General features: G+C 50.4%; 2 protein-coding genes across 2 annotated transcripts; both read left to right on the top strand.

Annotated features, from left to right (window-relative positions):
- The first annotated feature begins 3,363 nt into the window (after nt 1-3,363).
- H2BK1 (H2B.K variant histone 1) lies at nt 3,364-4,457 on the top strand. Its single transcript, XM_083822974.1, has 2 exons — nt 3,364-3,538; nt 4,180-4,457. The coding sequence occupies exons 1-2, from the start codon at nt 3,407-3,409 to the stop codon at nt 4,414-4,416; spliced, it is 369 nt and encodes a 122-aa protein (XP_083679100.1). The 5' UTR covers nt 3,364-3,406; the 3' UTR covers nt 4,417-4,457.
- An 8,321-nt stretch (nt 4,458-12,778) lies between these two features.
- ASB10 (ankyrin repeat and SOCS box containing 10) lies at nt 12,779-22,599 on the top strand. Its single transcript, XM_083822075.1, has 5 exons — nt 12,779-13,218; nt 18,986-19,253; nt 19,809-20,313; nt 21,644-21,757; nt 21,987-22,599. The coding sequence occupies exons 1-5, from the start codon at nt 12,954-12,956 to the stop codon at nt 22,170-22,172; spliced, it is 1,338 nt and encodes a 445-aa protein (XP_083678201.1). The 5' UTR covers nt 12,779-12,953; the 3' UTR covers nt 22,173-22,599.
- Nucleotides 22,600-26,235: the final 3,636 nt, after the last annotated feature.

Here is a 26,235-nt window from a genome sequence, read left to right as displayed (position 1 = left end):
GGGGAGGACGTGCTCCAGGCACACAGCAGCAGTTCCCCTGCGGCCTGTGGAGAGGCCCCTGGTGGAGCAGGCTGTCCCCCTGCACCCACGGGTCCCACACGGAGCAGATCTCCACGCTGCAGCCCGTGGAGGAGCCCCCGCTGGAGCAGGTGGATGTGGCCTGGAGGAGGCTGCGGCCCACGGAGAGCCCCCGCAGGAGCAGGCCCCGGGCCGGAGCTGCAGCCATGGAGAGGAGCCCACGCAGGAGCAGGGGGTCTGGGGGGAGCTGCCGCCCGTGGGGGACCCGTGCTGGAGCAGTTTGCTCCTGGGGGATGGACCCTGTAGTACGGAGCCGTGTGGGAGCAGGTCTTGAGGAGCTGCTGCCTGTGGGCAGCCCCTGCAGGATCAGTTCGGGAAGGACGGCATCGCGTGGGAGGGACCCCACGGGGAGCAGGGGCAGAGAGGGACCACGAAGGAGCTGCAGAGACAATGAGCCAGGGACCGACCACAGCCCCCACTCAGTTACCCTGTGCCGCTCAGGGGGAGGACATAGAAGAGGTTGGGTGGAGGGGAGATGTTTTTTTAGTTGTGGGGTTTTTTTTTTTTTTAGTTTCTTGCTGCTCTAGTTCGTTAGTAATAGGTAATAAATTTTATTAATCTCCTTATGCTGCATCTGTTTTGCCTGTGATGATAATTGTTGAGTGATCTCCCTGTCCTTATCTCAAGGCTTGAGCCCTTTTCATCGTATTTTCTCCGCCTCTCTTTTCTCCTCTTCCCTTTGAGGAGCAGGAGTGAGAGAGTGGTTGTGGTGGAGCTCAGCTGCCCACCTGAGTAAAAGCACCACAAGCAAATAGGAGAGTTATGTTAGCTGTCTGCTGCTACAAAGCAAGAGAATAAATTCTGAGTTGCAGACAGATTTCTGATTTAGCAAACAAGTCCATAGCTACATGTTCAAAGCAAAAGTAGCTCTAAATGCACTAGAGGTCACAGTAAAATTTGTAAAAATTTGTAAAATTTGTAAAATTGAATATCTATGCATGTTTTAGCAGTCTAGTTTTTCAGCCTTGATTTAAACCTGTTCAGTGCTGACAGTTTGTTAGACTGCACTGAAGCAGCTCTGGCAGACGTATGTCCTGGAGTACTGATTGCTGTGTGAGAGGCAGACACCAGCCGGGGCAATGGCATTTTGCAGTGTTTCAGCTAGGGCTTGTCTAATCATGCACAAAAGCAAAACTGTATCTAGACAAATTAAGAAAATTGCTCCTTATCTGTTTGAATGGTAACTCCTACAAAAGAACTGTCCTAGAGCCTCTGCACAATTGCTCTTGCCTGTAGTCTAAAAGAGAAGTTGCCTATAACACAGCTACAACTAGAAGCGGCAGATATAACTTCGAGTACAGTTGTGTGATTCCCTCATCACTGTGGTCAATACATACACCACAAAAATAGCACAAGGATAAGTCAAGCCAAACACACAGCTTCCAGAATGGACAGCCACTAGCACATGCAATATAGGGAAATAGATTTGTGTAAAAGTAGTAAGAACGTGTTAATTCCATAAATATGGAAACACAAATTTGACTATACTACTCAGTGGATGAGCTTCCATCCTTGCTATACGTTGGATCCCAGTGTTCAATGCTGTCACTGATCCACGTCCACCAAAGGGTTTCCTTCTAACTTAAAATTTTCTCAAAAAAAACCCAACAATACAATAAAAACAATACAGAAAAAAAATCCGTGTGTATAACTGCCAATGCCAGACACAGCTGCAGCTGGGGACAGGTATCACTTATAACAGACAAAAACTTCATTAGCATTGGAGATCTTCTGTGTTCTCTGACTGATGGAAAAGGTAAATAGTTCCAGTCACAGTGAACACTCCGCACCCAGCTAAAGCATCTCTGCCATTTACAGCTTGGTAAATCATTTGGTGGGTAGAACATACGTCAGAGGGGGAAGCCCTGTGCTGTACCTAACCAGTGCATGGCCTCTTGCAAAAGAAAAGCGGTGATGTTGCTTGCTCCTTACTCCCAGTATGAATCATCCAATACCTCTTGATGTTGACAGACATCAGTGTACATGCTACTTCTATTCCCAGAAGGATCCTGCTACCTCTTACCTTCTGTGCCCAAGCCTCCGCGTTCCCATTTCTCTCCTCCCATTCCCCTCCGCAGATGTGCTGGCATGCATGTCCCACACGTTCATTCACATTGCAGTTGATGAGAGCAAGAAACCCCTCTGTCACTGTGACTTCTATTTGCACTAGGGATGGGCCATCAGGTGCCTCCCCATGAGGACAGGCCTAGAACAAAACTGAATTCAGTGAAATGCTATTGGCCCTACTGACAGAGTCACTGATGCAGTATGTCTCCCAAACTCAGCCCCTGGAAGATGTGATTTGCTAAAGATTTGCCATGTGAGCAATATAATGTAAGCCCTTGCATAGGAGACAGTGTGCAGGGCACTGCAGAGATATGGACGTCCCCTCAGCTGGAGCTATATTAGTATTAGCTATATTAGTATTGCAGTTTTGCAAAATATATGTTTTGGTGCCTGCTGAGAGAAAGGCTTCATTTTCTCTTCTCTTCAGACTAAAGTAACAGAGCTCTACTATGTTGCTGTGCTTTCTGTTTTTCTTTTTTCCCTGGCGCAGCCTAATTTCTGTGTCATAATTATCACCACTAGTGTGATCATTGGTTTCCAAGACAGATCAAACACACACTCAGGATGTCGGCCCTCTCCTCCCGCTGCTTCCTTTCCGTTCTTCCCCTGAAAGAACCTCTGTTGTGTGAAGCAGGCAGGACTACCCAGGCCAGGCTGGCTGAGACGTTATCTGCAGGTTCGTGCTCAGTGCGCGCCACCGATAAGCACACAGAGTCAGAATCCACTGTGGGAGGAATACCGGCTGTTGGGAGGTTGTTCGTAGTGCTATCATTCAGTCACTAGACCAATGTTACCTTCATTTACTGAGCCTCAACTGACTGTACCACCTGTTCCACAGCACAGAGGTGGCCCAACACATTTGATTCTGGAGGCAGTACCTTGAGTACTCCAGTTTACACCCTTCCACCAAAGCAGGAACCCTCCTGTCACCAGACCCCTGGATGGACCCAGAATTAGCTCTTCTCTGGCACTTCTGCCCCACGTGAATGGGACACTACTGTTCTTATGCATGTCTTTGCCAATGTTACCCTCAAACTTCTCAGGTCTGAAAGTTTAATTCAATCAGTTAATTCCAAGTGCCTTTCAGGCCAGCTGCCCTGTGCTTAGTGCCAAGTGGAATCATCAGCCACAGATGTGCATCCCTCCCGCTCCCTGGGGACTGCAGCTGGGGCAGGTGAAGGGCTGCTGCCTTTGCTATATAACCAGCCCCATGGTAGCTCATGGTTGCTCTGTTAGAGCTTGCTTGGGGGAAGGGGCTGAGATGAGTGCAGAGGCTGGGAAGAAGCGTGGTCATGCTTCCACTTCTGGATCTGCTTCTGGAGACAGGAAGTCCAAGAGGAAGCCCAAGAGAAAGGAAACCTATTCAGTCTATATCTACAAAGTACTGAAACAAGTGAGTAAATGCTTCTCTAGTGTTAAGAACTGTTTCACATGTAAAGTTAGTTCTGCTCACTGCATGTTAACTCTGTAAAAAGGAAAAGAGGAAAATGTACTTTTTAGTGAGATGAAAAAAATGAGTGAGACAGTATACAACTCCAGCTGAGTCTAAAATGGGGTGTGGCAACAAATCTCTCAGTAGGAGTTGAGGTGGATCTAGATCAGAAAGGGTTTCATAGGCAGAATGAACTCTACTGTATGGCTCTGTATAAGGAAGTAAATGAGGAGAAATCAGTTATACCTGTCATCGTCCCTATGAGTAAGTATTAAAAACTTCATAATTTCTGGAGATTTTGAGACTTGCCAGCCTATGTTGGAGAGAGGAGAAAGACTTTGGAGAGGTGGCCATAGCTTGGAGCAGCGGGGCACTTACACTCCTTGTAGGCTTGTTTCCCCCGTGGACTTTGCAGAGGCTCCTGGCAGTGCAATGTCACAGCCAATGCAGTACCACAGGGACCTCTTCAGTCCAATGGAACTGGCATGCAACATGAGAACCGGGGGGGTGGGAAGGGGAAGGAGGGCCCTTTTCCTGGGAGTGCTGGGTCCGCACTGCCTGGTGATGGTGATATGACGCAGTGCTTGATTGCCATTTCGCAGGTGCACCCTGACACCGGCATCTCCTCCAAGGCCATGAGCATCATGAACTCCTTTGTCAATGACATCTTTGAGCGGCTGGCTTCAGAGGCCTCACGCCTGGCCCAGTACAACCACCGTTCCACCATCACCAGCCGCGAGGTGCAGACGGCTGTGCGGCTCCTGCTGCCTGGCGAGCTGGCCAAGCACGCCGTCTCCGAGGGCACCAAGGCCGTCACCAAGTACACCAGCAGCAAGTGACTGCTGGGCCACAATAAAAGCTTTCTGCCTTGGCTGCACCCTATCTGTCATGGCTCTGTGGGGTTGTGTTGGGGAAGGGGGTGCCACTGCTGGGGGCGGGCGCTGCTGGTGGCCGGGTGGGTGCTGGTGGGGCCTGTGCAGCTTAAGTTTAAGGGTTTGGAACATAAGTAATTGAAGTGGTTTATAGAGAGAAGATTGTATTAAATCATCAGCTTAATAGATAATGTCACAGACTTGTCACTTCTAATTTTTAGAAAGAATTGCTTTGGCTTTAATTAGCTCTATATGTTATCTAGAGCATCCAAGTAGCACATAGTTGTTTCTGAGCTATCTAGTTCTCAGCAAGTTGTTAACACAGATCATGGATGGTGACTCTGCTTCTTGTGGAGTCCTGTGGGATTTGGTATTCAGTCTGATGCAACAGTAAAAGCAAAATCTGCAAATACACTTTAAGAACACAGATAATGTCTTTGCCTCATAATTTATAATGCAAAGGTTAGTTTGACCTCTGGGCATCAGGATTGTTTGGTTGGATGGGATGGACAGCTGTTCTTTGAAAGTGACCAAAACCAAGTAGAGGCTTCAGGGCTTTCTTGCAGAAAGGTAGGGTCATTCTGTGAAGAGGGTGGGTTCTGCCACAGTTCTCCAAACTCCTTTTTTTAGTTTTTGGGCTACTGACTGCAAAAATTTTATGTTGCCTTTGAGGTTCCTATTGTTCTTCCTGACTGTGCTGGGCCTCTTTGCACCAGTCCAAGTTATCAGCATTCAGTTTATCTGTTTGTACCAGAGTAGAGACAAAATTCCCTCTGTGTCAGTGGGACAGTTTACAGTGGGTAGAGTTTTTCTTATAAGCAATTTTCAAAAGTCTATTTTGTCCTAGTGAAAAATTCTCCCTTCCAGGTATGGGAAAAAGAAATAGTGCAAAAAGGAGCTGGACTGGCAGGAGACACAAAGGGGATTTTCTTTATAGAACTTCTAAATGTCATCTCTCTTCTTGCTTCCAATGGCTTTAGAGGGAACTTTGTTCAGCGGGGTTATAAACTGGGCTGGGACTGAGGGTCCTGTGCTCTGCCTCAGACAGTTATGTTAATGACTGGTCCTGGCCATGTCTCAAGCTGACAAGGAAGTTTGTATTCCCAGGTACCCTACCTGAGTGAGCCAAGGCCCTGAAGGGAGCATTAGTGGATTCTGTTTGCTACAGTGGCCTAGATGGGGCTTGTGCAGCACGAAGGGCTGAGAGTGAGTGCTGTGTCCAGACTAACGGTGGTGAGATGATTTACAAAGCTGCCCCCAGGTTTCTACATGGAGCTGTTACTTCTGGGTCTATTGTAGAGTAGAGGAAAGATATGAACTATGCTCCGAGCTGAGACGTAGTGGAGGTCCTTTGCCACCTTAATGGTGGGACTGGATGTCCCCATTCCAAGGTCTCCCAGTGGCAGCAAAAATGGGGGTAGGAGTATCAGGAGGAACCAGAGCTGTGGTGGAGTCCAGGTTACTGTATGTGGGGCAGTCTTGGACTTCACAAGGCTTGTGAGGTGGTGATGAGTCTCATGAGCTATGGAGCCATGACAGGTGCTTGTCTTTGTGTGATCAGGGTCAGTGTGTCTCAGCAGCGTGGGTCATGGACAGGATGCTCCCAGAGTACAGGAGGTGGCAGAACTGGGACTGAGCACATCACCTCTGGTCCCAGCCCTATTGGTCCAGTGTGGAGATTGGGTGTGTGTGTGTGATGAGGTTGTACTGGGTGCTCTGTTTTCTCCTGACTGCAGGACAGCATTGAATAGTGCTCTTTGCCTGTAGTGCCCTGCCACATAAGCTGGAACTGGTCTGGAGCACAAGTGTCAGAGCAGTATCTCAGCTGACAGGGCTGTAGTCTTTTTATTCCCTCCAGCAGTTGCAGCCAGTCGTGCTGTGGGATGGCTGTGCAGGTGGTAGAGCAGGTGTGCCTGGGGTGCCTGTGAGACAGGTTCATGGGGGAGATTCGATGGGATGTGGAGCGCTGGAAACAGGCCTGGGAGAGTCCAGGCAAAGCGCTGGGTTGTGGGCATGCTGCCATTTTGCATCTGAAAGGTCAGCAGTCCCTCTCCTCGCCTGGGCTGTTCTGTTGCTCCCTATGCCACCGCTTCTGCATCTCCCCAGCGGCACTTTGGTTTCCCCAGCCCCAGATGTGCAGTCATGCTTTTTGTGGGGTGGAAGAGTGCTCATAAAGAGCTTGGAACTGCAGTTCTGCTTCTGCCCTGAAGGTGGTTCTCTCCGACTGCCTGATCTCAAAACATTTCTTCAGCATGAGCAGGAGCCTGGTGCTGCCTAGCTCCAAGCAGACTGGACTGCCTTTGGACCATATAACATTCCTTCTGTGGAAGCCTGGCTACCTCAGCAGATAGCTGGCACACTGTGCGGGTAAGGTGCTGTTATACTGGGAGACAAGAGTGGCTGTGTCCTGGCAGGTCCAGTAGAGCATCTAGCACTGGGTGAGCCCAAAACGGGTAAGGCTTTAGTGGTGCAGGTGCTTGATTGTCCAATACTGCAATCTGTGTATCCCACTCCTGCTTCATGCCTCCAACACTTTTTTTTTTCTAGGGGCCGAGAAGGATGGAGTTGGTGATTGGCCCCACGTCCCTTCTACATCACTGTTTCCTCACAGATCTGGAAGGGCCTACAGCACAGATGCATCAAGCTTGGGTGGCAGAAGGAGATGGTTGGTCTTGGAATGGCAAGTTCTGCACTGAACTTATCCAGATTGTCTCTTCTGCATTTCCCCTGTAGGGGCAGGTTCGACTCTCACTGTGCAGGGGTCACGCTGCTTGTTTCCCCACAGTATGTCCACATGGAGCTGCTCTGATAAACCTGCATAAGATGTTGTACATGGTCTCCCTCTCTGGAGGGGCCACTCTTTATGCTTTTCTGATGCTTTTGTGAGGACAGCTTCACAGCTCAGCTTCTTCCAGACTGGACTTGTGGCTCCGTGGCTGTTTGTGCCCTGGTGCTCTGTTGGATCATGAGAGGTCTGAATGAAGTTGCTTTGGGAGGAGGGAGTAGGCTGTACCAAACAGCAGGGAAATTGGTCGCTGTAAGAATGATCCAGAAGCCAGTAAAAGAGCAAACGTCAGCTTGGAACCCATGCAGGTACTCTTCCAAAGTGTCATGGGACTGCCTCAGTCTGTGCAAGTCTGTCTTTTTCCAAGTCTCCCAGTGAGGCCTTATTACTGCAGTGCAGCACTGTCACATTGCACATCCCCGGCCCTATGTCCATCTGCTTTGATCTTACTAAACTGAACATGCCCATGGGCCAAAAGCAACCTCTTTTTTGCCTTGGTGCACTTTTCAAATCCTCCAGAAGAACACTATAGCTTGATAAACTGAATCAAGCAAAGTGTTCAGAAAAATATCAGTAATTCCTGTGTGGTCTGCTTTCCTTTTGCATAAGAGCAATGACTTAGGAGTCTGTGCTCTTTCCTCATAGTGTGGAGGACCATGGGGCACATCTTACTGGTCTGTGATGAGTGAGGCAGGTCTGGAGACGGGGAGCTTTTTGGGCAATGGAGGCTAGCACCAGCGTGCAGACCTGTGTGCATTTCTATTCCCATGCTGTTGTGTCTCTTGGCAGCAGTGCTGCCAGGTGGCTGCTCTGGTGCATCATTAGATGTTGTTCCAAATAGCATGGGCAGGAATGGTTCAGCACTCAGAGGAAAACAAGCTGGTGATGGATAGCTCTGGTGATGCCAAAGCTATTAAAGTATGAACCTCTGAAGTGCAGCCAGGGTACCAGCACAGCAAGGGACAGTGACTTTCTTCCTCTCTATGCTCAGCTGCTAGAGATGGAGAGTGGGGTCAGTGCTGGTCCACGTCCCTTCCCTATTCTGGTTTGGTCTGACACAGGGTGTTTTCTCTGAATAATGTCAAGTCCCTAACTCATGGCAGCCCAGAATCCCTGCCTGGAGAATGGAAAATGAATGATGATCAAAGGCTAGACAGACACTCCCCCATGAACACACACATTGCTGTCTGAGGCTTTGTTATTCCTGATACTGCCAGCACTGTAAGGGGACTAAGGATCCATGGCATTCTTGGGGCTGTTCGACATCTATGCTCTCCCCAGCAAGGATTGTTGCAAATAGTTTGTTTCCTTGTTTGTTGTCTCTCTTCATACTCTGTTCACTCTGGAGTCTTGGATGTAGCCAACAATAATGTTGCTTCCTTCATCCCCTCTGCCAAGGACTGCAGAGTGGGGATGGGAGAGTTATTCACAAGTCAATTTTGTGAGTCAGTCTTCTTTGATATCTGTAATTTCTAGGGCCAGATGACAATGTGGGTCAGAAAGCATGCCTGTTCTAACGGCCTGTTCTTGCCCTGCATTGCCTCCTGCCAAACATGGAGGAAGACCGAAAGACCTGCTGCCTGCTAAGGTCCTGATACTTGCATATGGAGCTGCAGCCAGGGACTGTTCTGAGCCCCAGTAGCTGGCTCACCGTGCCCCTGGTGCTGAGAAGCTTGGGGCAGGGCAGAGTGCTTCTCTGTGACCTGAGGGGCAGGAATGGAAGGAGAGTGAAAAAGATATTCCCATGTACTCAATAGGCTTCGGAGAGTTACCTAGTGGTATCCTATATGGTCTCTGGGTGGGAGGAAGAGGATGCTTCCATGTGGCCCCATGAAGGGTGTGGGGCTGGAGAAGAGGATGACACGGGCAGAGTGGCCCCATGAGGAATGGCTGCTGCAGGCCACACGCCGTTTTCCCATTAGCGAGTGTTTAGTTCAGCGTTTTAAATAATTGTGTCCTCGGAATGATATTTAAAATCCATTTGGGAGGCAATGAGGCGGGAAAGTGCCTATGCCATTGTGATGACGCTGCGCAGGCCGTGCCACACATGCATATTACAAACTCGTTACAGGCTCGTTTACACGCACGCTGCTCGCTCCCCACACAACCTCTTTCTGATGCTCCTAATGTTTCTTCCCCACCATGGCTGCTTCTGCTTGGCACTAGGGAGAAATTTACTTGATAAGGCAGGCCTGGTGTCATCTGCAGCAAGAGTAGCAAGGGACGTGGCCAGCACAGCGGAGTACTGGCCTTTGGAATGGGGATGTGTGCGGCCTGCCTGGTGATGGGACTGTCTCCCAGGTGTCCTTCACCTGCGCTCCATGATCAATACAGAGCTGTGCCTACTCTCCAGCAAGCTCTTGCACTCGTGTTTTTGCAGGCTTCAGACCCTGCAACCCCAAGGCTTTCAGCTGCTCTGCTGTGGGTGCAGCTGGGGAAAGAGTTGCAGCACCTGCACTGGGCTGACTATGAAGCTGAGTACTGGCTTGTGCTATTGAATGTCCATGGGAAGCTGCATGAGTTGGACACACCAGGCATGAGGGAGCAGGTGGAGCAGCAGCTCCAGCAGTGGTTCCCTGAGTGCTGGTGAGTGGCTGAATGGGAGGGTGGCATCACCACTGTCCTTCTGTTGCTGTTCCTCTCTGCTGGATGGGCGCCCTCCAGCTATCCTGACCTGTGCAAAACAGAAATCCTGCGTTGGACTACAAGGTTCCTGGTACCACTTCGTCCTCCTCCCGTACACAAAGTATCCAAGTAAGGGAGCTCAACTCAACTTTATTCTCCTTGCTTTGTCCTTAATTACTGCCTCTTGTGGGGAAGTTGTGACAGCTGGAGATGTACCAGCAGCGAGTGGTCCCTGCTTCTGGCAGGGGCTGGGTTCTCGTGCACTCTCTAGGGAGTGCCTTCCCAGTGATGGTTGGCTGCTGACCCCCTGCAAACCTGCAGCCAGAACTTGATCCTCTGAACTCCTACAGTGTCTGAGCACCTGATATTCCAAAATGTCTCACATGCTCTGTTATACCATACAAGAAATATGCTGTAAAGTTTCTGATTTCAATCTGTTCATCTTGGCCCAAGCACAAGGCATGCTTAATGATGAAACAAACAAATGATTTAGTAAGAGCTAAAACAAATCTCTTGCGGTAACAGCAACAATGTTTAGAAGATAACTGAACACAACTGCAATATGTAGTTTTCAAGCATGTACATCCTCTTTCCTTGGGTGTATGAGGAAACATCCTTGTACATGTCTGTGATCATCCGTGGGTCATCGGATTGCACGTGATCCCATTTACTCTGATCCTTTGAGGACCCTTTTCTTCCTCACAGACAGATACAAAGCATCTGAGGAAGAACTTGCTAAAGGCCCTGAATTAACTGGAAATGGAGGACTGGGTGCTGCTGATCTCTACATCAGACAGCCCCTGTGGAGCTGATACGAATGTAATACACAAAACCAGTGAGGAGGAGATTACTTTTTTTCCCCACACAGGCTATGCAACCCGCTATGATGCATGCAGTGGGCTCAGTGAACTGGCTTTGAAGCTAAAGCCTGGTGCCAGTAGCTGGACAACTCCTGCCAGATGACAGTGCTGAGGGGACATATGGTCCTGACTTCCCTCCTGTCGCGTGTCAGGCAGAGTGAGCAAGGGGCCTCTTCTGCTGTGGGACCAGGGCAGGCGTCAGAGTCCTGCTAAACAAGAAGAACATGCTCTGCTGGGAGGAAGTCAGTGAGTTTTTTGGGGAGGGGGTGTGTGTGGTTGTGTTTTGTGGGACTATTTTTTGTTGTTGTTGTTGGTCATGGGGGTGAGAAGAAATTCCGTAGCAGTAGCTGTTGCAAAGAAACATGCACCTTCTCATCTCAAGGTCTGTGAAACTTCCTGAGTAGAAAAGCACTGCCTGCCTTCTCCCAGCGTGCTCAATGTGATGGTTAGGGACCTGGCCTCAACCCAGCAGCCAGTGTTCCTCAGGACCCCTTTCCTGGATGGCTGCAGACAGCATGAATGGGTGAAAGACTAGGTTTGGATTGTGTGCCCCGGGCCATGCTAAGCATGACCCCATTGCTTCCAGTTGCAGGAGCAGCAGGAGTTGGAAAGACAGGCTGGAAAGGAGCTAAGACTTCTTAGTTTGTCATTTTCCTCATCTCTATAGGAATTCAGCCTCTTCTGCAATCTAAGTGCCCTGAGGCTGGAGTACATCTCCTCAGGGGCTCCTGTGAGTTAGGGCTGTTGCACTGAGTCCCTCATCTTGACAGAGGAGCCTCTCTGTTCTCTGTCATGCTTTCTCCACCCATTCTTGCCATGCTGTCCTCTCACAGGCTGCCTCCTTTGTTCAGAGACCTGGCAGTGGCTGATCCAAATGCAAGAGATGGATTGGAAGGTCAAACCCATTCAGTGCATAAGGAATTGGCTTGAAGGCTGAACTCAGAGAGTGGTGGTCAATGGCTCTATGTCCAGGTGGAGGGTGGTGGTGAGTGGTGTCCCTCAGTGGGCTGTCTTGGGAACAGTACTTTTTAATATCTTTATCAACCACATGGACAGTGGGATGGAGTGCACCCTCAGCAAGTTTGCAGATGACACCAAGCTGAGTGGTGCAGTCGGCACAACAGAAGGAAGGGATGCCATCCGAAGGGACCTGCACAAGCTTGAGAATGGGCCCATGTGAACCTAATGAGGTTCAACAAGTCCAAGTGCAGGGTGCTGCATCTGGTTTGGGGCAATCCCAGACATGAGTACAGACTGGGAGAAGAACTCATTGAGAGCAGCCCTGCAGAGAAGGACTCGGGCGGTTCTGGTGGACAAAAAGCTTGACATGAGCCAGCAGTGCGTGCCTGCAGCCCACAAGGCCAACTGCATCTTGAGCTGCATCAACAGAGGGGTGGGCAGGAGTGGGGGGGAGGTGATTGTCCCCCTCTGCTCTGCCCTTGTGAGGTCCCACTTGGAGTGCTGTGTTCTCGTCTGGGGCACCCAGCCAAAGAATGTGGATCTGTTAGAAAGGGTCCAGAGGAGGGCCACGAAGATCGGAGGGCTGGAGCACCTCTCCTATGAAGAAAAGCTGAGAGAGCTGGGGATGTTCAGCCTAAAGAAGAGAAGACTGTGGGGTGACCTCATTGTGGCTTTTCAATACTTAAAGCAGGCTTATAAAAAAGATGGAGAGTAGCTTTTTCCTTGGGCAGATAATGGTAGGACAAGAGGGAATGGCTTTAAACTAAAAAAGGGGAGATTTAGATTAGAGGTTAGAAGGAAATTGTTCACTCGGGGTGGTGAGGCACTGGCACAGGTTGCCCAGAGAGGTTGCGGATGTCCCATCCCTGGAGGTGTTCAAGGCCAGGTTGGATGAGGCCCTGTGCAACCTGATCTAGTGGGAGGTGTCCTTGCCCTTGGCAGGGGTTTTGGAACTGTATGTCTGCTGCCTCTGACCTGTGCCTCGTCTGTGCTGGTGGTTGCATCCAGCAGCTGAAAATAAACTCCTGGAAGGCAGAGAGGTGCTGTAGGGGAGCTGCCAAGCAAGACTATTTATACTGGGTGAGTCAGGCCTGTGCCTGAATCCAGCCAGGCGCTGGGGATCTGGAACCTGGGAGCAACCCATAAAGGACACAGCCTTGGACAAGGAGCTCTTGGCTGCAGCTTATTTATTGTAGGGTTTGGGCTTGTCCTGTGCATTCCATGTGGTGGACTGCACCTTTCCCTTCACCTCTGCCGCACAACGCTCAGTGCAAATGGATGAGGAGCAGTTGGATCAGTGGAAGTACTCTCGACAAGTAAGACCCCGGTACCACCACCGTGAGTGCAGCCGGAGCCCAGCTGGCCAGGGTTATCTGAGAAGCCGCACGGAGCCTCTGGAGTGCCGGGACCTCCTCATCCAGAACGCGCTCTTCACTGGGGACCTGGAGAGGGTGCAGAAGTACTTCAGCAGGAACGCAGCTGTTAATCTCATCATCGAGACCAAGGGTGATGAGCTGCGCTGGACTAGTAGGAAATTTGGTGGGTGTGTGGAACTGGGATGTGTCAGCAGAGGTGGGAAATGCTGTGAACGGGGACCAGAGAAAGAGCACAGACACCCGAGAAAACTGTTGAGGGGAATACACAGTGGTGGAAATGGTCGTGGAAGAGGGACTTGGGGAAAAAAAAAGCTTCTGGATGAGGAAGGGGGATTCTAGAGCTATGCAACAATGTGTAGCTAGCTTTCTAAAGGAGGTCAGAGGTATGTCTGCTGGGAAGTGATGAGAATATGGTGCTTGAAAAGGCTTCAGGAGCAGAAAAACATCAGGACTGTCCTGCTAGAGGTTGCTGGGATAGAAGTGAAATGTGTGTTATGTGATGAGTGTGCTTGGGTGAGAACACATCAGGTGGCATAAGGATTCTTTCTCTGTCTTGTGTCTTAAGTTGGGTCTGTTACTCTTGTTCATTAGGAACTGGAGCCTGTGACATGCTTTGGGAACAGGTTGTAGCAGTGTCCTTCATGCACAGCTCAGCCTGTATCCTGACTAATAAGTATAGCTGCGCTTTAGCCTTGTTGGGCATCTGCTTGGGCACCACGTCACAATTCTGCTGTGGTGACTTCAAGGTGTGAAGCAGAGCCATTGCGATTCCTACTTCAAACACTGACTTTAGGAAGCTGCAGGGGGGGTTGATGTAGGAGGGTTAACACCACCTTTGCTCCAGAACAGAAGCATTCACACCAAGCTTAGTTTTGCTTTCTTTCACATGTAGAATTTGCACCCCCTCAAGCTGTCAAGCTGTTCTATTCTGTGAGATGGACTGGAGAAGGTGAGCAGAAATCACATCTATCTCAGAGATGGTAGAAGCAAGTCTGTCCTGAGTGACAGGAGGTAGAAGCTGGTCATCCTTGGTGTTTCCTCCTATCCATGCACCTCATTGTACCTTGCCCATATGCATCTTGCAGCTACCACACATGCTTCTACGCTCTTTGGTACCTTTTGCTTACATGCTCATCGGTGTCATCTGTGAACTTTTCAATAAGCAACATAACTGTTGTAGGCTCTGTCAAAGTTAGCAGTTTGAAAGCGTGCATGTCCTTGCTGCTGCGTGATAGTAGTGTGTTGCAGGCAGACACACAGAATTTAAGACAGTGTCAAGTGTTGAGGGGCCATAATTGCATCGCTGTTTTCTACAGAGGGCTGATGGTGAAAGCCCCAGTGTGCCAGAATGAAAGAGCTGTTGATGAAGGTCACTTGCCAGAGGTGTGGGCTCTTTTCAAGTGTCCCGACACAAGGCGATTGAGCACATTGATAAAGCTTGATCATGACTAAGTTTTGTGGGAATTCATCCTAGCAAGAGACAAAGAGATAGGGTGGGCTTGCAGATGCAAATGCTGATACTTCTTAGGTGGTGAAGATTATTTGCTGAGTTCCAAGATTTTTATGTGTCTTTTGAATTGTTACAGTCTACTTAGGAAGAAAATACAGAAGTTATTACCCTTGGTGTAACTGAGACCACTTGTCAGAAAACTATTAATTACACATTTTTAACACATACCTGGTGTTGGGCTGACAAACACTTTAACAGCAAGTCAATCTGCTTGTAAAAATTTGTGCCCCACAGAAAACTGGACAGTTTATGTAAAACAACTTCACCCAGAAATTGCTTTTATCACCAAATATTCAAGGTGTGAAAAACCCAAGCAAGCAAGTTTGTTCGGCAAGCACAGACCAAAAATGTACTGCAAAATGTATCAGACAAGATACCTAAGACTTTGGTTACACTTTACTGTGACCTGTAGGGACAATTTCCTAAAACATACCAAGACAGTGACCTTAAAAATGGATTCTAGTGACCTGGTATTTCTTGAGTCATCCCTAATGATATTTTAAGGAGCCCAGAGGAGCTGTAAAATGTACAGTGTTACTGACATTAACTCATACAGTCTTTTGACTCCCTGGCTATGCTTTTATGATTGGGAAACCCAGTCTCTTGTTGTATACCTGTTTATATCTTCAGGGAAATTGAGGAGCCCATGAGGTGAGGAAATCTGCCAAGGGCTTCCCTCTTTTTACTCTCTCATGCACTACATTATACCTAGACTACTAGTACTGAAGTCTGCACAGACAAAGGATGCTGGAGAATGTCAGTATAGAGTGTGGTCATTTATTTTTAAGGAAGTTTACTGCATGTGGAAAAAGGGACAGGCCACTTTGGAGGAATATAGGGACACTGTCAGAGTATGCGGGGATGTGACAAGGAAGGCAGGGGCCCATTTGGAATTAGATCTGGCAAGGAATGTCAAGGACAACAAGAAGGGTTTCTTCATATACATCAGTAGAAAAAGGAAGACTGGCAAAAATGTTGGCCCACTGCTGAATGGGGTGGATGCCCTGGTGACAAAGGATATGGAGAAGGCAGAGTTGCTGAATGCCTATTTTGCTTCAGTCTTTACTGCTAAGATCAGCCCTCAGGAATCTCAGACCCTGGAGACAAGAGAGGAAGTCCAGAGAAAGGTGGACTTCCCCTTGGTCAAAGAGGATTGGGTCAGAGATCATCGAAGCAAACTTGACATCCACAAATCCATGGGCCCCGATGGAATGTACCCACGGGTGCTGAATGAGCTGGCCAGTGTTATTGCTAGGCCACTCTCCATCATCTTTGAAATGTTGTGGAGAACAGGAGAGGTGCTTGAGGACTGGAATAAAGCCGATGTCACGCCAGTCTTCAAAAAGGCAAGAAGGAGGACCCAGGCAAATACAGTCCAGTCCCTCTCTACTCAGCCCTGGTGAGGCCCTACCTGGAGTGTCATGTCCAGTTCTGGGCTCCCCAGTACAAGAGGGACACAGAGCTACCAGAGTGGGTCCAGAGCAGGGCTGTGGAGATGATTAGGGGACTGGAGCACCTGTCGTAAAAGGACAGGCAGAGAGAGCTGGGCCTGGTTAGCCTGGAAAAGACAAGACTGAGGGGAGACCTCATCAATGTGTACAAATATCTGAGGGGAGGGTGTTGAGGGGACGGAGCCAGTCTCTTTTCAGTTGTGCCCAGCAAAAGGACGAGAGGCAACGGGCACAAACTGACGCACAGGAGGTTCCAGCTCAATATGAGGGGGCACTTCTTTACTGTGAGGGTGACGGAGCACTGGGACAGGTTGCCGAGTGAGGCTGTGCAGTCTCCTTCTCTGGAGATATTCAAAACCCACCTGGACGCCATCCTGTGCAAGGTGCTCTAGGTGATTCTGCCCGGCAGGAGGGCTGGACTAGATGATCTTCAGAGGTCCCTTCCAACCTCCGCCATTCTGTGATTCTCATTACTGGGAGGGGTAAAGTTCCCAATTTTATACTCTTCTCTGGTCTCCAATGTAATTGTTGCTTGGTGGTTTGCTGGGGTCAGTTAACGTGTTTTAGCTGCAAAATCTGAATAATTCTATGACAAAAATTTAAACACAACTGGTCTTCTAAGCAGTTTGGTGTGTTTGTTAGAACATGTGGTCTGAAAAAAATATGGTGACAAGAACTGTGAGCAAAGTGTGCTATTCTGTAACCAAAGTAGGGGCAGGATGGGTTTCTGCCACTAAGTGGGGACAGGAACAATGCTGCTTAGGCTGAAAGGAAAACAGTGAAGGAAGTGTCAGAGGATGGAAAAAAAAAACAGTACTAGAACTGAGCAGGAGCTCTCTGCAAGGCTGAATTTCAAGGAAAAGTAGGTAGAAGTCTAAAGGGTAATTACCTTCTATGTTTTCACTTCTCTCGTAATGACCTTCCCACCCTTGTATTATTTCTAACAGTCATTTGGCTTTAAGCTTTGATCAAAAAGAACTCTCCTGGGACTTGTTTAAAAACCTGTCTAGTGCCATGGGCTTGGGTGGAACTAGCAAATGAGGGCGCAGTGCTGGAGGGAGATGAGGGCTGGGTGGATGGATGCTGCAGGTGCGTGGAGGCAGCTGAGTTGTGCTGTTGTGGTCTGTGCAGCAACTGGGTGACGATGCAGGCTGCTCCCTTTCTCTCCTTTTAGTGGTGTTCTGTATCATCCTCTACCCTACCAGCTACACTGCTGCCCTGCCCTGCCCTGTATGGGGGCTTCTCCTGCGCAGCCAGCGGCTGCAGAGGCACTGCTGCCTGTTAGGAGTGTCCTGCCCTGCTTCTTGGCCCAGCCACTTGGTCACAAGTTTTCCCAGAATAGAGCGGCTGAGACCCGAGCTACTTTCCAGCCTGGGCCAAGCAGCGATGTGACAGGTCCTCACTCCCAGGCAGGCAGCCCTTCGGCACGGAGCACAGGGCACTGGTGTGGCTGTGCCCACAGGCTCAGAGCCTGGCAGTGGAGGTAGCAACAAGGCCAGCCCTGGCTTCTGCTGAGGGGCTGCGTGCTGCAGCATGGGTAGCCTCACAGGCAGAAGGGATGAGCATCAGGAGCCCATCTGCACGCGGAAAGCAACGGGTCCTGCACAGGCCTATTGGCACGCCCTGCTGGCTGGGGACCGGGGGACCGTGGCTGAGGTCCTCAGCAGCCCTCAGCACCAGCTGAGTCCCAGTGTGGTGTTTGACACCAGCAACCTGGAAGAGTGGAAGAACTATCGCTTCAACTTCCGCCGGCTGAGTATGCAGGGGCAGCGGGGCCTGCTGAGCAGGGGCTCAGAGCCATTTGCTTATGCTACAGGGCATTACTGCTGCTGGGATTGTGTGTTATGGGTGTTGTTTTGGCTGTGAAGGAGTGGGAATGGGAGCTGGAGTACTGGGATGTAGCTGGGTCCTCCTGCGTGCATGTGTTTGGGAGTGCGAAGTGTGCCCTGCATACCCGCCCCTTCTAGCAGGGGCTTATGCAAGTTTTGGAGAAACTCAGGGTTTCCTCAGCAAATGCAGGAAATTCAGGCTCCAGGTTGTGCTCCTTCTGTGACCAGACCTGTAGCCTGGCACTGAGTAAGCGCCTGGTCTGTGTGCAGCCTGTGCTGGCTACTGGGGCTTCTGATTCTCACTGTGGGTTGTGCTGAGCAAGGAATTGTCAAAGCTTTGTGTTGCGTCCTTGAGATGGTTCAGTCTGAACCTAGCTCTACAAAAAACACTGGGTGCATACTGCTTCTGCAAAAAAGAGATGAGAGCAAAGCAGTGTCAAATGATCCTGCAGTCTAGGGCCTCCAGCCCAGCCTGGAGAGGCAGCAAGAAGCACGATTTAAGGAGCCCTTTTTCTGTAGCAGCTGCAGACCATTGCCAGCAGACTGCACCAGCGCAGCAGTGGTTCCAGCTGGGTCAGCGTCTTTGAGAGTTAGCAGGTTTCAGACCCTTGTTCTGCTGTAGGCCCTAGATGACCATCTCTGCTGAGGCTTGCATGCCTGTGCCATACTCAGGGCTCGTCTCTGTCTCCTGGGTATGTGGCAGCCTGCTCTGGAATCCTTTTGTTTTACTGCTTGTTTCTTCTATTTGTGGTGCTTCGTGCATGCTGCTTTCAGCCCTGCCTTGCTGCTTTCAGCCCTGCTTGCGCCCCTGGGCCCTTCATCCACTGCTCTCCTGCCAACAGAAGCCCTTTGCTGCCTAAATGAGCTGCAGGTGAAAAGTCCAACCCCTGGGAAGGGCCTTGGCTCTGAGGCTCTTGCTTCTGAAAGGCTACGCAGCCTCGGGGCCAGAGAGCAGCAGTCCTGTGCCTTTGACATGCCGGTCCCAAGGCAGGGACCTTGGTGACTAGCAGGAAGAGGCAGGCAGTCCCTTGAGGGGAAACCCCAGATTCTCCAGAGAGGATGTACATTGGGTACCCTGGGCAAAAGGACAGCTCTGGGCCTAGTGCTGGATGTGACTCCCTGACCTCTCTTTCTCTGCAGGACTGTGGTCTCTGAGCTATGAGCAGGAGCTCACCACGCCACTGCACATCACAGCCAGCCGGGGCTACGCAGATTGCCTGCGGCTCCTCCTGCTCAGGGGCGCTGCCGTCAACTTCGCACCAGGGGGTAAGACTGCCCTGCATGAGGCTTGCGCAGCAGCCAGTACTGACTGCGTGAGCCTGCTGCTCAGCTTTGGTGCTGACCCTGAGGCTGTCTCTGAGGATGGCTACAAGCCCATGCATCTCTGCAAGAGCCCAGAATCCATCGAGTGAGTTCTGCTCAGGGGGTGCAGGGGGCCTCCCCTCCTTGAGCCTCATCCTGTGTAGAAGGGGTCAGTACTCATCCCTGCAGGTGTGCTGGTGGTTGCAGCGATGGCTGCTGCATGGGGTGGCCTCACTGCATGCTCCTGGACCAGGACCACCTCCGATGTCCGACAGATGACTTCAAGCTCCAATCCTCAGAGCTGACGCAGCTGAACTTGGTGCTGCCTCCTTGCTACCCATCAGCAGTGCAGAGCTGATGGTTCACACTGCAAAACTTTGGGAATGCATGTGCAGATGGATGTGGGTGCTGCAGACTCTGGGTGTGCTGGCACTTACTAAACACCTGTGGAAAGTTAGGTAGAATTAGGGTGACAGTGTCTCTGCTAACCAGTCATACTGGCTTAAAACCACTGCTCCAGGGCATGAGGAGCAGGGATCTGGGGACTCTTGGGAAATGTGAAAGCCATGGGATGGTACAGAGAAGGGGACATGGGGAGGTGGCAGGTAGGATAGGAGAGGTAGGATAGGAGTCTGTCACTGAGTCCTCTTGGCCCACACAGGTGCGTCCAGCAGCTGCTGCAGCATGGTGCCAGTGTGAACAGTCGGACAGAAGAGGAATGTGATACAGCACTGCATGTGGCAGCACGGCATGGCCTAATAGACCACGTCCGTCTGCTGCTGTGCCATGGGGCAGAGCTGGAGGCAAAGAATGAGGAGGGGCAGACGCCACTGAATGCTGCCTGTGCTCAGCCCCATCAGCCCCAGGACATGGAGCGCTACTACAAGGTCTGCCAGCTGCTGGTGGAAAGTGGTGCTAGCATCAACGCTGCAGACAGGGACCGTCAGCACCCACTTCACTTGGCCTGCAAGAATGCCAATGCTCAAGTAGCGGAGTTACTGCTGGCCCGGGGCGCAAACGTCAACATCATGAACTACAGTGGGAACACGGCACTGCACAATATCCTGCAAGCAACTGCCTACAAGCTAGATCACCATCCAGAGCTTGTGGTGCAAGCCCTGCTCAACTATGGTGCCATCCGCATCTGGCCTGGCTCCCTCCTCAAGGTGCAGGGCTCACAGCTGTACTGGGCATGTGGTGGGAAGGGAAAGCTATGAACGTTGGGGCCTCAGTGAGAAGAAGGATGTGCCTGTCACAGCAGTGCTTGTTCTGCACCAGCTTGCTTGCTGTCCTTCCTGACTCTTCCAAGGACTGGGGGAGAGGGAAGGGGTGTTACTGGTAAAGGATTCCCTGAAGTTTTCTCCAAGAGCGTGTTCTCCCGTAGGGCACTCCTGCACCTGTCTGCCAAGCTCTATGGGCAGTCCCTATACAGTTTCCATAATCACTTGCCCCAGAAAGTGCTAGCCCCCTTACTCTCAGGTGGTGTTTCTCCTCTCTGGGGCATACCCTCCAGCTCATGCTGCCTCTGCAAGACATAGCAAACAAAGGGTTAATTTCTTGTCTTAATTCCTGAGCAGTGCAATAATTACCCAGCCCGGAGATCAGCAGATTGCTCTCCCCTTTGGGAAAATACAGGAAAATCAACAATTAACACTAATTAATCTCCTATTAACGCCAGATAATGAGGATCACTCGTACAGCCGGAATAGACTCTGACAGCTACTGCTGGCCTGGGCCGTAGGGAGTGGGAACCAAGACCCACGGGGACTCTGCTGGGTGCAGCTATGCATGGGTGGGGCGTGCTCCCAAGACTGTGCTGGTGGCATAAGAGACACCAACACAGTGTGTTCCTTGCACCTATGTCTGTCGTGAAAATGTGGGCATGGTACACAACAGAGATTTGTATTGCATGAAATATTTATGGTTTCTTTCTGGGGCTCAGTGTAGTAGCTGACGAGCACAGTACTGGGACCACCATTGTGCACAGCACAGGCACAGGCTGTCTGCGGCCTCACGCAGAACAGGCACAACGCAGCCCTGAGACCCTTGCGTAGCCCTCATGAGAGGCGTGGTGTGTTGTAGCAGGAGCTGCACACAAAATGGGGGGTCTGTCCTTGCCCCAAACAGCTCTTGTTCTGACCAAATGCGAGGAAAGGAGCTTGGCATAGAGCAGAGGGGCGGTTGCTTGTGAGCTGCTTTTAGCGGTAGGGCAGGTGAAGGGCTCTGCATCCCAGCCCCATGCCTCAGCCCCTGCAGCTGAGCAGAGGCCGCAGGGCCCAGCCGTGCTGCGTGTGCGGGCAGTTGGGTGGTCGCCCCGTCTGCAGGAGCAGTGCTCTGGTGCTTCCCACCATCAGTGGCTTTGATCTCCCAGGGCAGCGTAAAGGAAGGATGTTCATTCTCCAGATTTACCAAGGTTGTTTTTGAGTATGTGCAGCTTTTTTGAAGGCAAAAGTGTGTCCTGCAGGACTGGGTTCATCCGCTGTCTCCCTGGCGCAGGTGCTGCGGTACTGCCACGCCTGCCCGCGTGTCATCGAGGTCCTGATGAACAGCTATGACCATGTGCGCGTCTCCGCAGACTGGGTGGAGGCGGTTCCAGTGGAGGTCGTGCAGGTGAGAGAAGGCACGCTGCTGGCTGGGATGTGGGACATGTGGGATGTGCTGGGGGAATTAGGACAGGGCCAGGCTAGGCCGAGTGCCTTGCAGGGCAGAGGGCAGCGCTGTTGGGGGTAGGAAGGGTGCAGCTGGGTAGCTGAGGCAATGGGCTGCCCGGCTCTGCCTCTGCTCCCGGAGTAGGATCTTCAGCTTTGTCTGCATCTCATCCTCTCTTCTCTCCCTGTAGAAATACCCAAGTTTCTACCAGTCGCTTTTCTCGCTGGAGCAAAGACCTCGCTCCTTGCAGCACCTGGCTCGCTGTGCACTCAGGACCTTCCTGGAGGGCCGTTTGCTTCCAGTCCTGTCCCAGCTGCACCTGCCAAGCACCTTGCACCGGTTCCTGCTGCTCAGCTTTGAGGATGTTCTCTACTAAGGGCTGGGTCTTGAGTCCCACTGTCTTTCTGTGCAGATGTTCCACCCCTACCAGCACAGCCTGTGCCTTTCCAGATAACCCCTTCCCTCCTGCCATACCATGTCAGCCCCGCTCTGCCAAACCTGCTGCTGTCCCTGCCAGCCTTGTGCTCTGCCTCCTGCACCCATTTTGGGGCATTCTATTCACCCAGCCTAACGAAGACAAGCTCCGGACTCACTGAGAAAAGCAAGAGATGAGGATTAGGGCATTTTGTGGGACCAGGAGCAAATGTGCTGGATTGATCTCAGTTTTTCTCAGATCTCCAAATTCTAACTGAACCAGGAGGCTCTGCTGCCCTGGGCGTTTGTTGGGATCTTGTCTTTTGTCAAGTAGTTTACAGTTTGTACATAAGGGAGTTTGGAATAAACCCTAGTCTTTATGCCTACCAGAGTACAACTTCTGCCTTGCCTTGAAGGCTGCCTGATAGGGCTTATCCGCGTGACTAGCCATGCGTAGCAGCAGGTGCACTCAGACCTATGCATTCACCTGCTCCTCAAAGGACCAGAAACAAAGTATGGTGGGTGTAGGACCGAGGCCTCCGAAACAAACACTTCCCATGCCCTTGCAATGTCTGAGGTTGTCCTGCTTAGGGCAGGACAACAGTGCTCATGACAGTACTGGGGACGTGGGTGTGGGGCGAGGAGGACGTGCACCTTGAGAGCACCAGTCCCCTGGGTACAGAGCAGATGGCCCCTGTGACAGCCCAGCCAGCATCTGCCAGAGCCTGATGCAAGGCCACATGCTGGTGCCTGGGCTGTGCTGCACTGTGAACAAGGTAAAGGGTAACATTTGCTTCTGCAATTTAAATTCGAGTTTATAAAGAGATCAGAGCACTAACCAGCCTTTAACAATTTCCTGGAAGCTAATCCTGTTTCTGCTTCTGCCTCAGGGAATGCTTGAACTGCTGCTGGCTGGCAGAAGATGCACTAGGACAGCACTACAATGTGCTCCTCTTTGTGCACTGGTCTTCTGAGGCCTCTTAATGTCTACATCAACACCAGGGCACTGGAACACACATATCTGAAGGCTAAGCAGTTTGACATACCCAGAGCTTCTGTCTTTTTCTGCTTCTGTGTGGATACAGGGCATAGTTCTACTCCCCTAATTATCACCACCTTACGCAGCTAGTCCATGCTGCTCTGAACCAGCAAGCTTGAAATAACTATGTGAGTTTCCTTGTGCCATTCCTAGTGCATGCACACCAGCGACGCACCACAGCATGAATGCTAATGGGATACAATAGGGATGTGTGGTCCTATGCTCACAAAGTGTCAAGAAGCTGGTGTTGACAGTCTGTGTGTCCTGGTAATACACTCACACTGTAAAGATGGTATAACTCAGAAAGGATTAACAACCTGCTTTATGACATCTATGGGCAGGGATGTGAGATATTGGCTTGAAGTGATGTACTAAGACTGTCTGCAAAACAGGGATGAGGGGAGCAGGGAGTGAAAGCTTTTGAATACCCTGGATAACAACCATTACTCATACAATGCATCAGGAACGCATTTGCCTTGAACCAGAGCAGGAATCCAGCCTGAAGTCACCACCTCCCAGCTGTCCATAATCACATGGCTGCTCAGGGTGATCTGTTTATGGGAGCAGGGCCCATAGCCTTGGTATGAAAGCAGCCTGCAGACCAGTGCTTGGGGGGGCTGGTTTACTGTCCTTCTTTCCAGCACTGTTCTGCAGCAGTGTTTGTTCAATAATGTGTACTCAGCCACTAAGATAGTATCATCTTCGTAAGGATGGGATAGGACCGAATGTAAGGGTCACTGGGAACGTCTCTTGGGTATGTGCTGTTGTTTCTGCTTCAGCATTCACCTGGGGTTTTGGGCAGAGCAGTCAGCAAGAGACACCCTCGTGACTGGCTGAAGTAACATGAGCCCACAGCCATGAGCCATGTCCTCTGTGCCAGCTATGCCCAGGAGAAAAAAAAAAAAAAAAGAAAAAGAAGCATCCAATTTCTAGACAGAAGTTTCCATCCCAGCTGAAGCCACTGGGTCTCATGCTGCCCCTCTCTGTTGCAGTCAAAGCATTGCACATTCCTACTATTCCCTTCATACAATCACAGAATCATTAAGGTCGGAAAAGACCTCCAAGATCATCTGGTCCAACCATCCCCCTACCACCAATGTCACCACTAAACCATGTCCCTAAGCACCATGTCCAACCTTTCCTTAAACACCCCAGGAACGATGACACCACCACCTCCCTGGGCAACCCGTCCCAATGCCTGACTGCTCTTTCTGAGCAGAAATGTCTCCTCATTTCCAACCTGAACCTCTCCTGGTGCAACTTGAGGCCATTCCTTCCAGTCCTATCACTAGTTATCCGTGAGAAGAGGCCGACCCCCAGCTCCCCACACCTTCCTTTCAGGCAGTTGTAGAGAGCAATGAGGTCTCCCCTGAGCCTCCTCTTCTCCAGACCAAACAACCCCGGCTCCCTCAGCCACTCCTCACAGGACTTGTGTCCCAGGCCCTTCACCAGCTTCGTAGCCCTTCTCTGAACATGTTCCAGGGCCTCGATGTCCTTTTTGTAGTGAGGGCCCAAAGCTGAACACAGCACCCTAGGTGCAGCCTCACCAGAATAGAGCCCAGGGGGACGATCACCTCCCTGGCCCTGCTGGCTGCACTACTCCTGACACAAGCCAGGATGCCGTTGGCCTTCTTGGCCACCTGGGCATACTGCTGGCTCATGATCAGGTGAGCATCAGTCAGCACCCCAGATCTGAAAGATCAGTCTCCACCAAATATCTCCCTATAGGCTTCCTGGCCTCAAATATCTGTTTGACTCTTACCTCATTTTTCCTGTTCCTCAGTAAAAAGCATGACACGACACACTGGATGGACTACATAACCCGTTCTGCTATTTATATAAGGGTACGAGGACAAAGCAAGCATGGAAAAGCCCTTTCTTAGGATGCTGACCCTCAAGTCCCAAGCTCCATAATTTGCATTCCAGGTACTTTTGAGTCAGGAAGGACATATTTAGTAGCCCTAGATTTTTTTTAAAAATTTTTTTCCCCTTCCATAAATTTAACCAGTAGCTTTTTGGACTGATGTAAGTTTGAGAATTATGATATCCTTGTAGCAAAAAGTTCATATCTTATTTGCACATTGTGTTGATCCCCTCCTTTAATTTGTCTTCATGCTGTCACTTTGTTTCATTGGATGCTTTTTAACTTACATTCAAAGAATGTAAGTTAAATATAACAAAGTCACAATAGTCTATGACCTTCTTTGTACTAGTCAAGACTTTACAGATCACTGTCATGTCTCTCCTTACTCAGGCTGGAATTCTATTTGACTGTAGAAGCTGTCACCCATCCCTTAACCACAAGCACAGAACTTCCCTGTCCCTTCACTGATCTTAGTGCATCATCACTTTGAGATGAGGGGACTAGAACTGTGCCCAACATTCAAAATGGGATTGCACTATGGTTTTGTGAGAGTTATTCTTAGCAGCGCGGATACAATATCTACACAATAGCCTCAGGAACCTTAGATTCGTATTTGACATTTCTTGATTTATAAGGGCCACAAAGATGATCAAGGGGCTGGAGCACCTCTCCTATGAAGAAAGGCTGAGAGAGCTGGGGATGTTCAGCCTAAAGAAGAGAAGGCTTCAGGGTGACCTCATTGTGGCTTTTCAATACTCAAAGGAAGCTTATAAAAAAGATGGAGAGTAGCTTTTTCCTTGGGCAGATAATGATAGGACAAGAGGGAATGGTTTTAAACTAAAACTGGGGAGATTTAGATTAGAGGTTAGGAGGAAATTCTTCACTCAGGGGGTGGTGAGGCCCTGGAACAGGTTGCCCAGAGAGTTTGTGGATGCCCCATCCCTGGAGGTGTTCAAGGCCAGGTTGGATGAGGCCCTGTGCAACCTGATCTAGTGGGTGGCGTCCCTGCCTATGTCAGGGGTTTTGGAACTAGATGATCTTTCTGGTCCCTTCCAACCCAGTCCATTCTATGATTCTATGATACGTAGTACAGGAGGGGGTGCTTTGGCAGTGATGCTCTCC

The sequence above is a fragment of the Anser anser genome, assembly GCF_964211835.1.
Source record: "Anser anser genome assembly, chromosome: 2".
Classification (NCBI taxonomy): Eukaryota; Metazoa; Chordata; class Aves; order Anseriformes; family Anatidae; genus Anser; species Anser anser.
Note: the sequence above shows the minus strand (reverse complement) of the source record. Positions and strands in the feature narration are given on the sequence as shown.

Coding starts and splice junctions, on each gene's coding strand:
- H2BK1 (XM_083822974.1), top strand. CDS start 3,407: ATGAGTGCAGAGGCTGGGAAGAAGCGTGGTCATGCTTCCACTTCTGGA. Junction 3,539..4,179: donor TCTACAAAGTACTGAAACAA/GTGAGTAAATGC, acceptor GCCATTTCGCAG/GTGCACCCTGACACCGGCAT.
- ASB10 (XM_083822075.1), top strand. CDS start 12,954: ATGGATGAGGAGCAGTTGGATCAGTGGAAGTACTCTCGACAAGTAAGA. Junction 13,219..18,985: donor CTGGACTAGTAGGAAATTTG/GTGGGTGTGTGG, acceptor CTTTCTCTGCAG/GACTGTGGTCTCTGAGCTAT. Junction 19,254..19,808: donor AAGAGCCCAGAATCCATCGA/GTGAGTTCTGCT, acceptor TGGCCCACACAG/GTGCGTCCAGCAGCTGCTGC.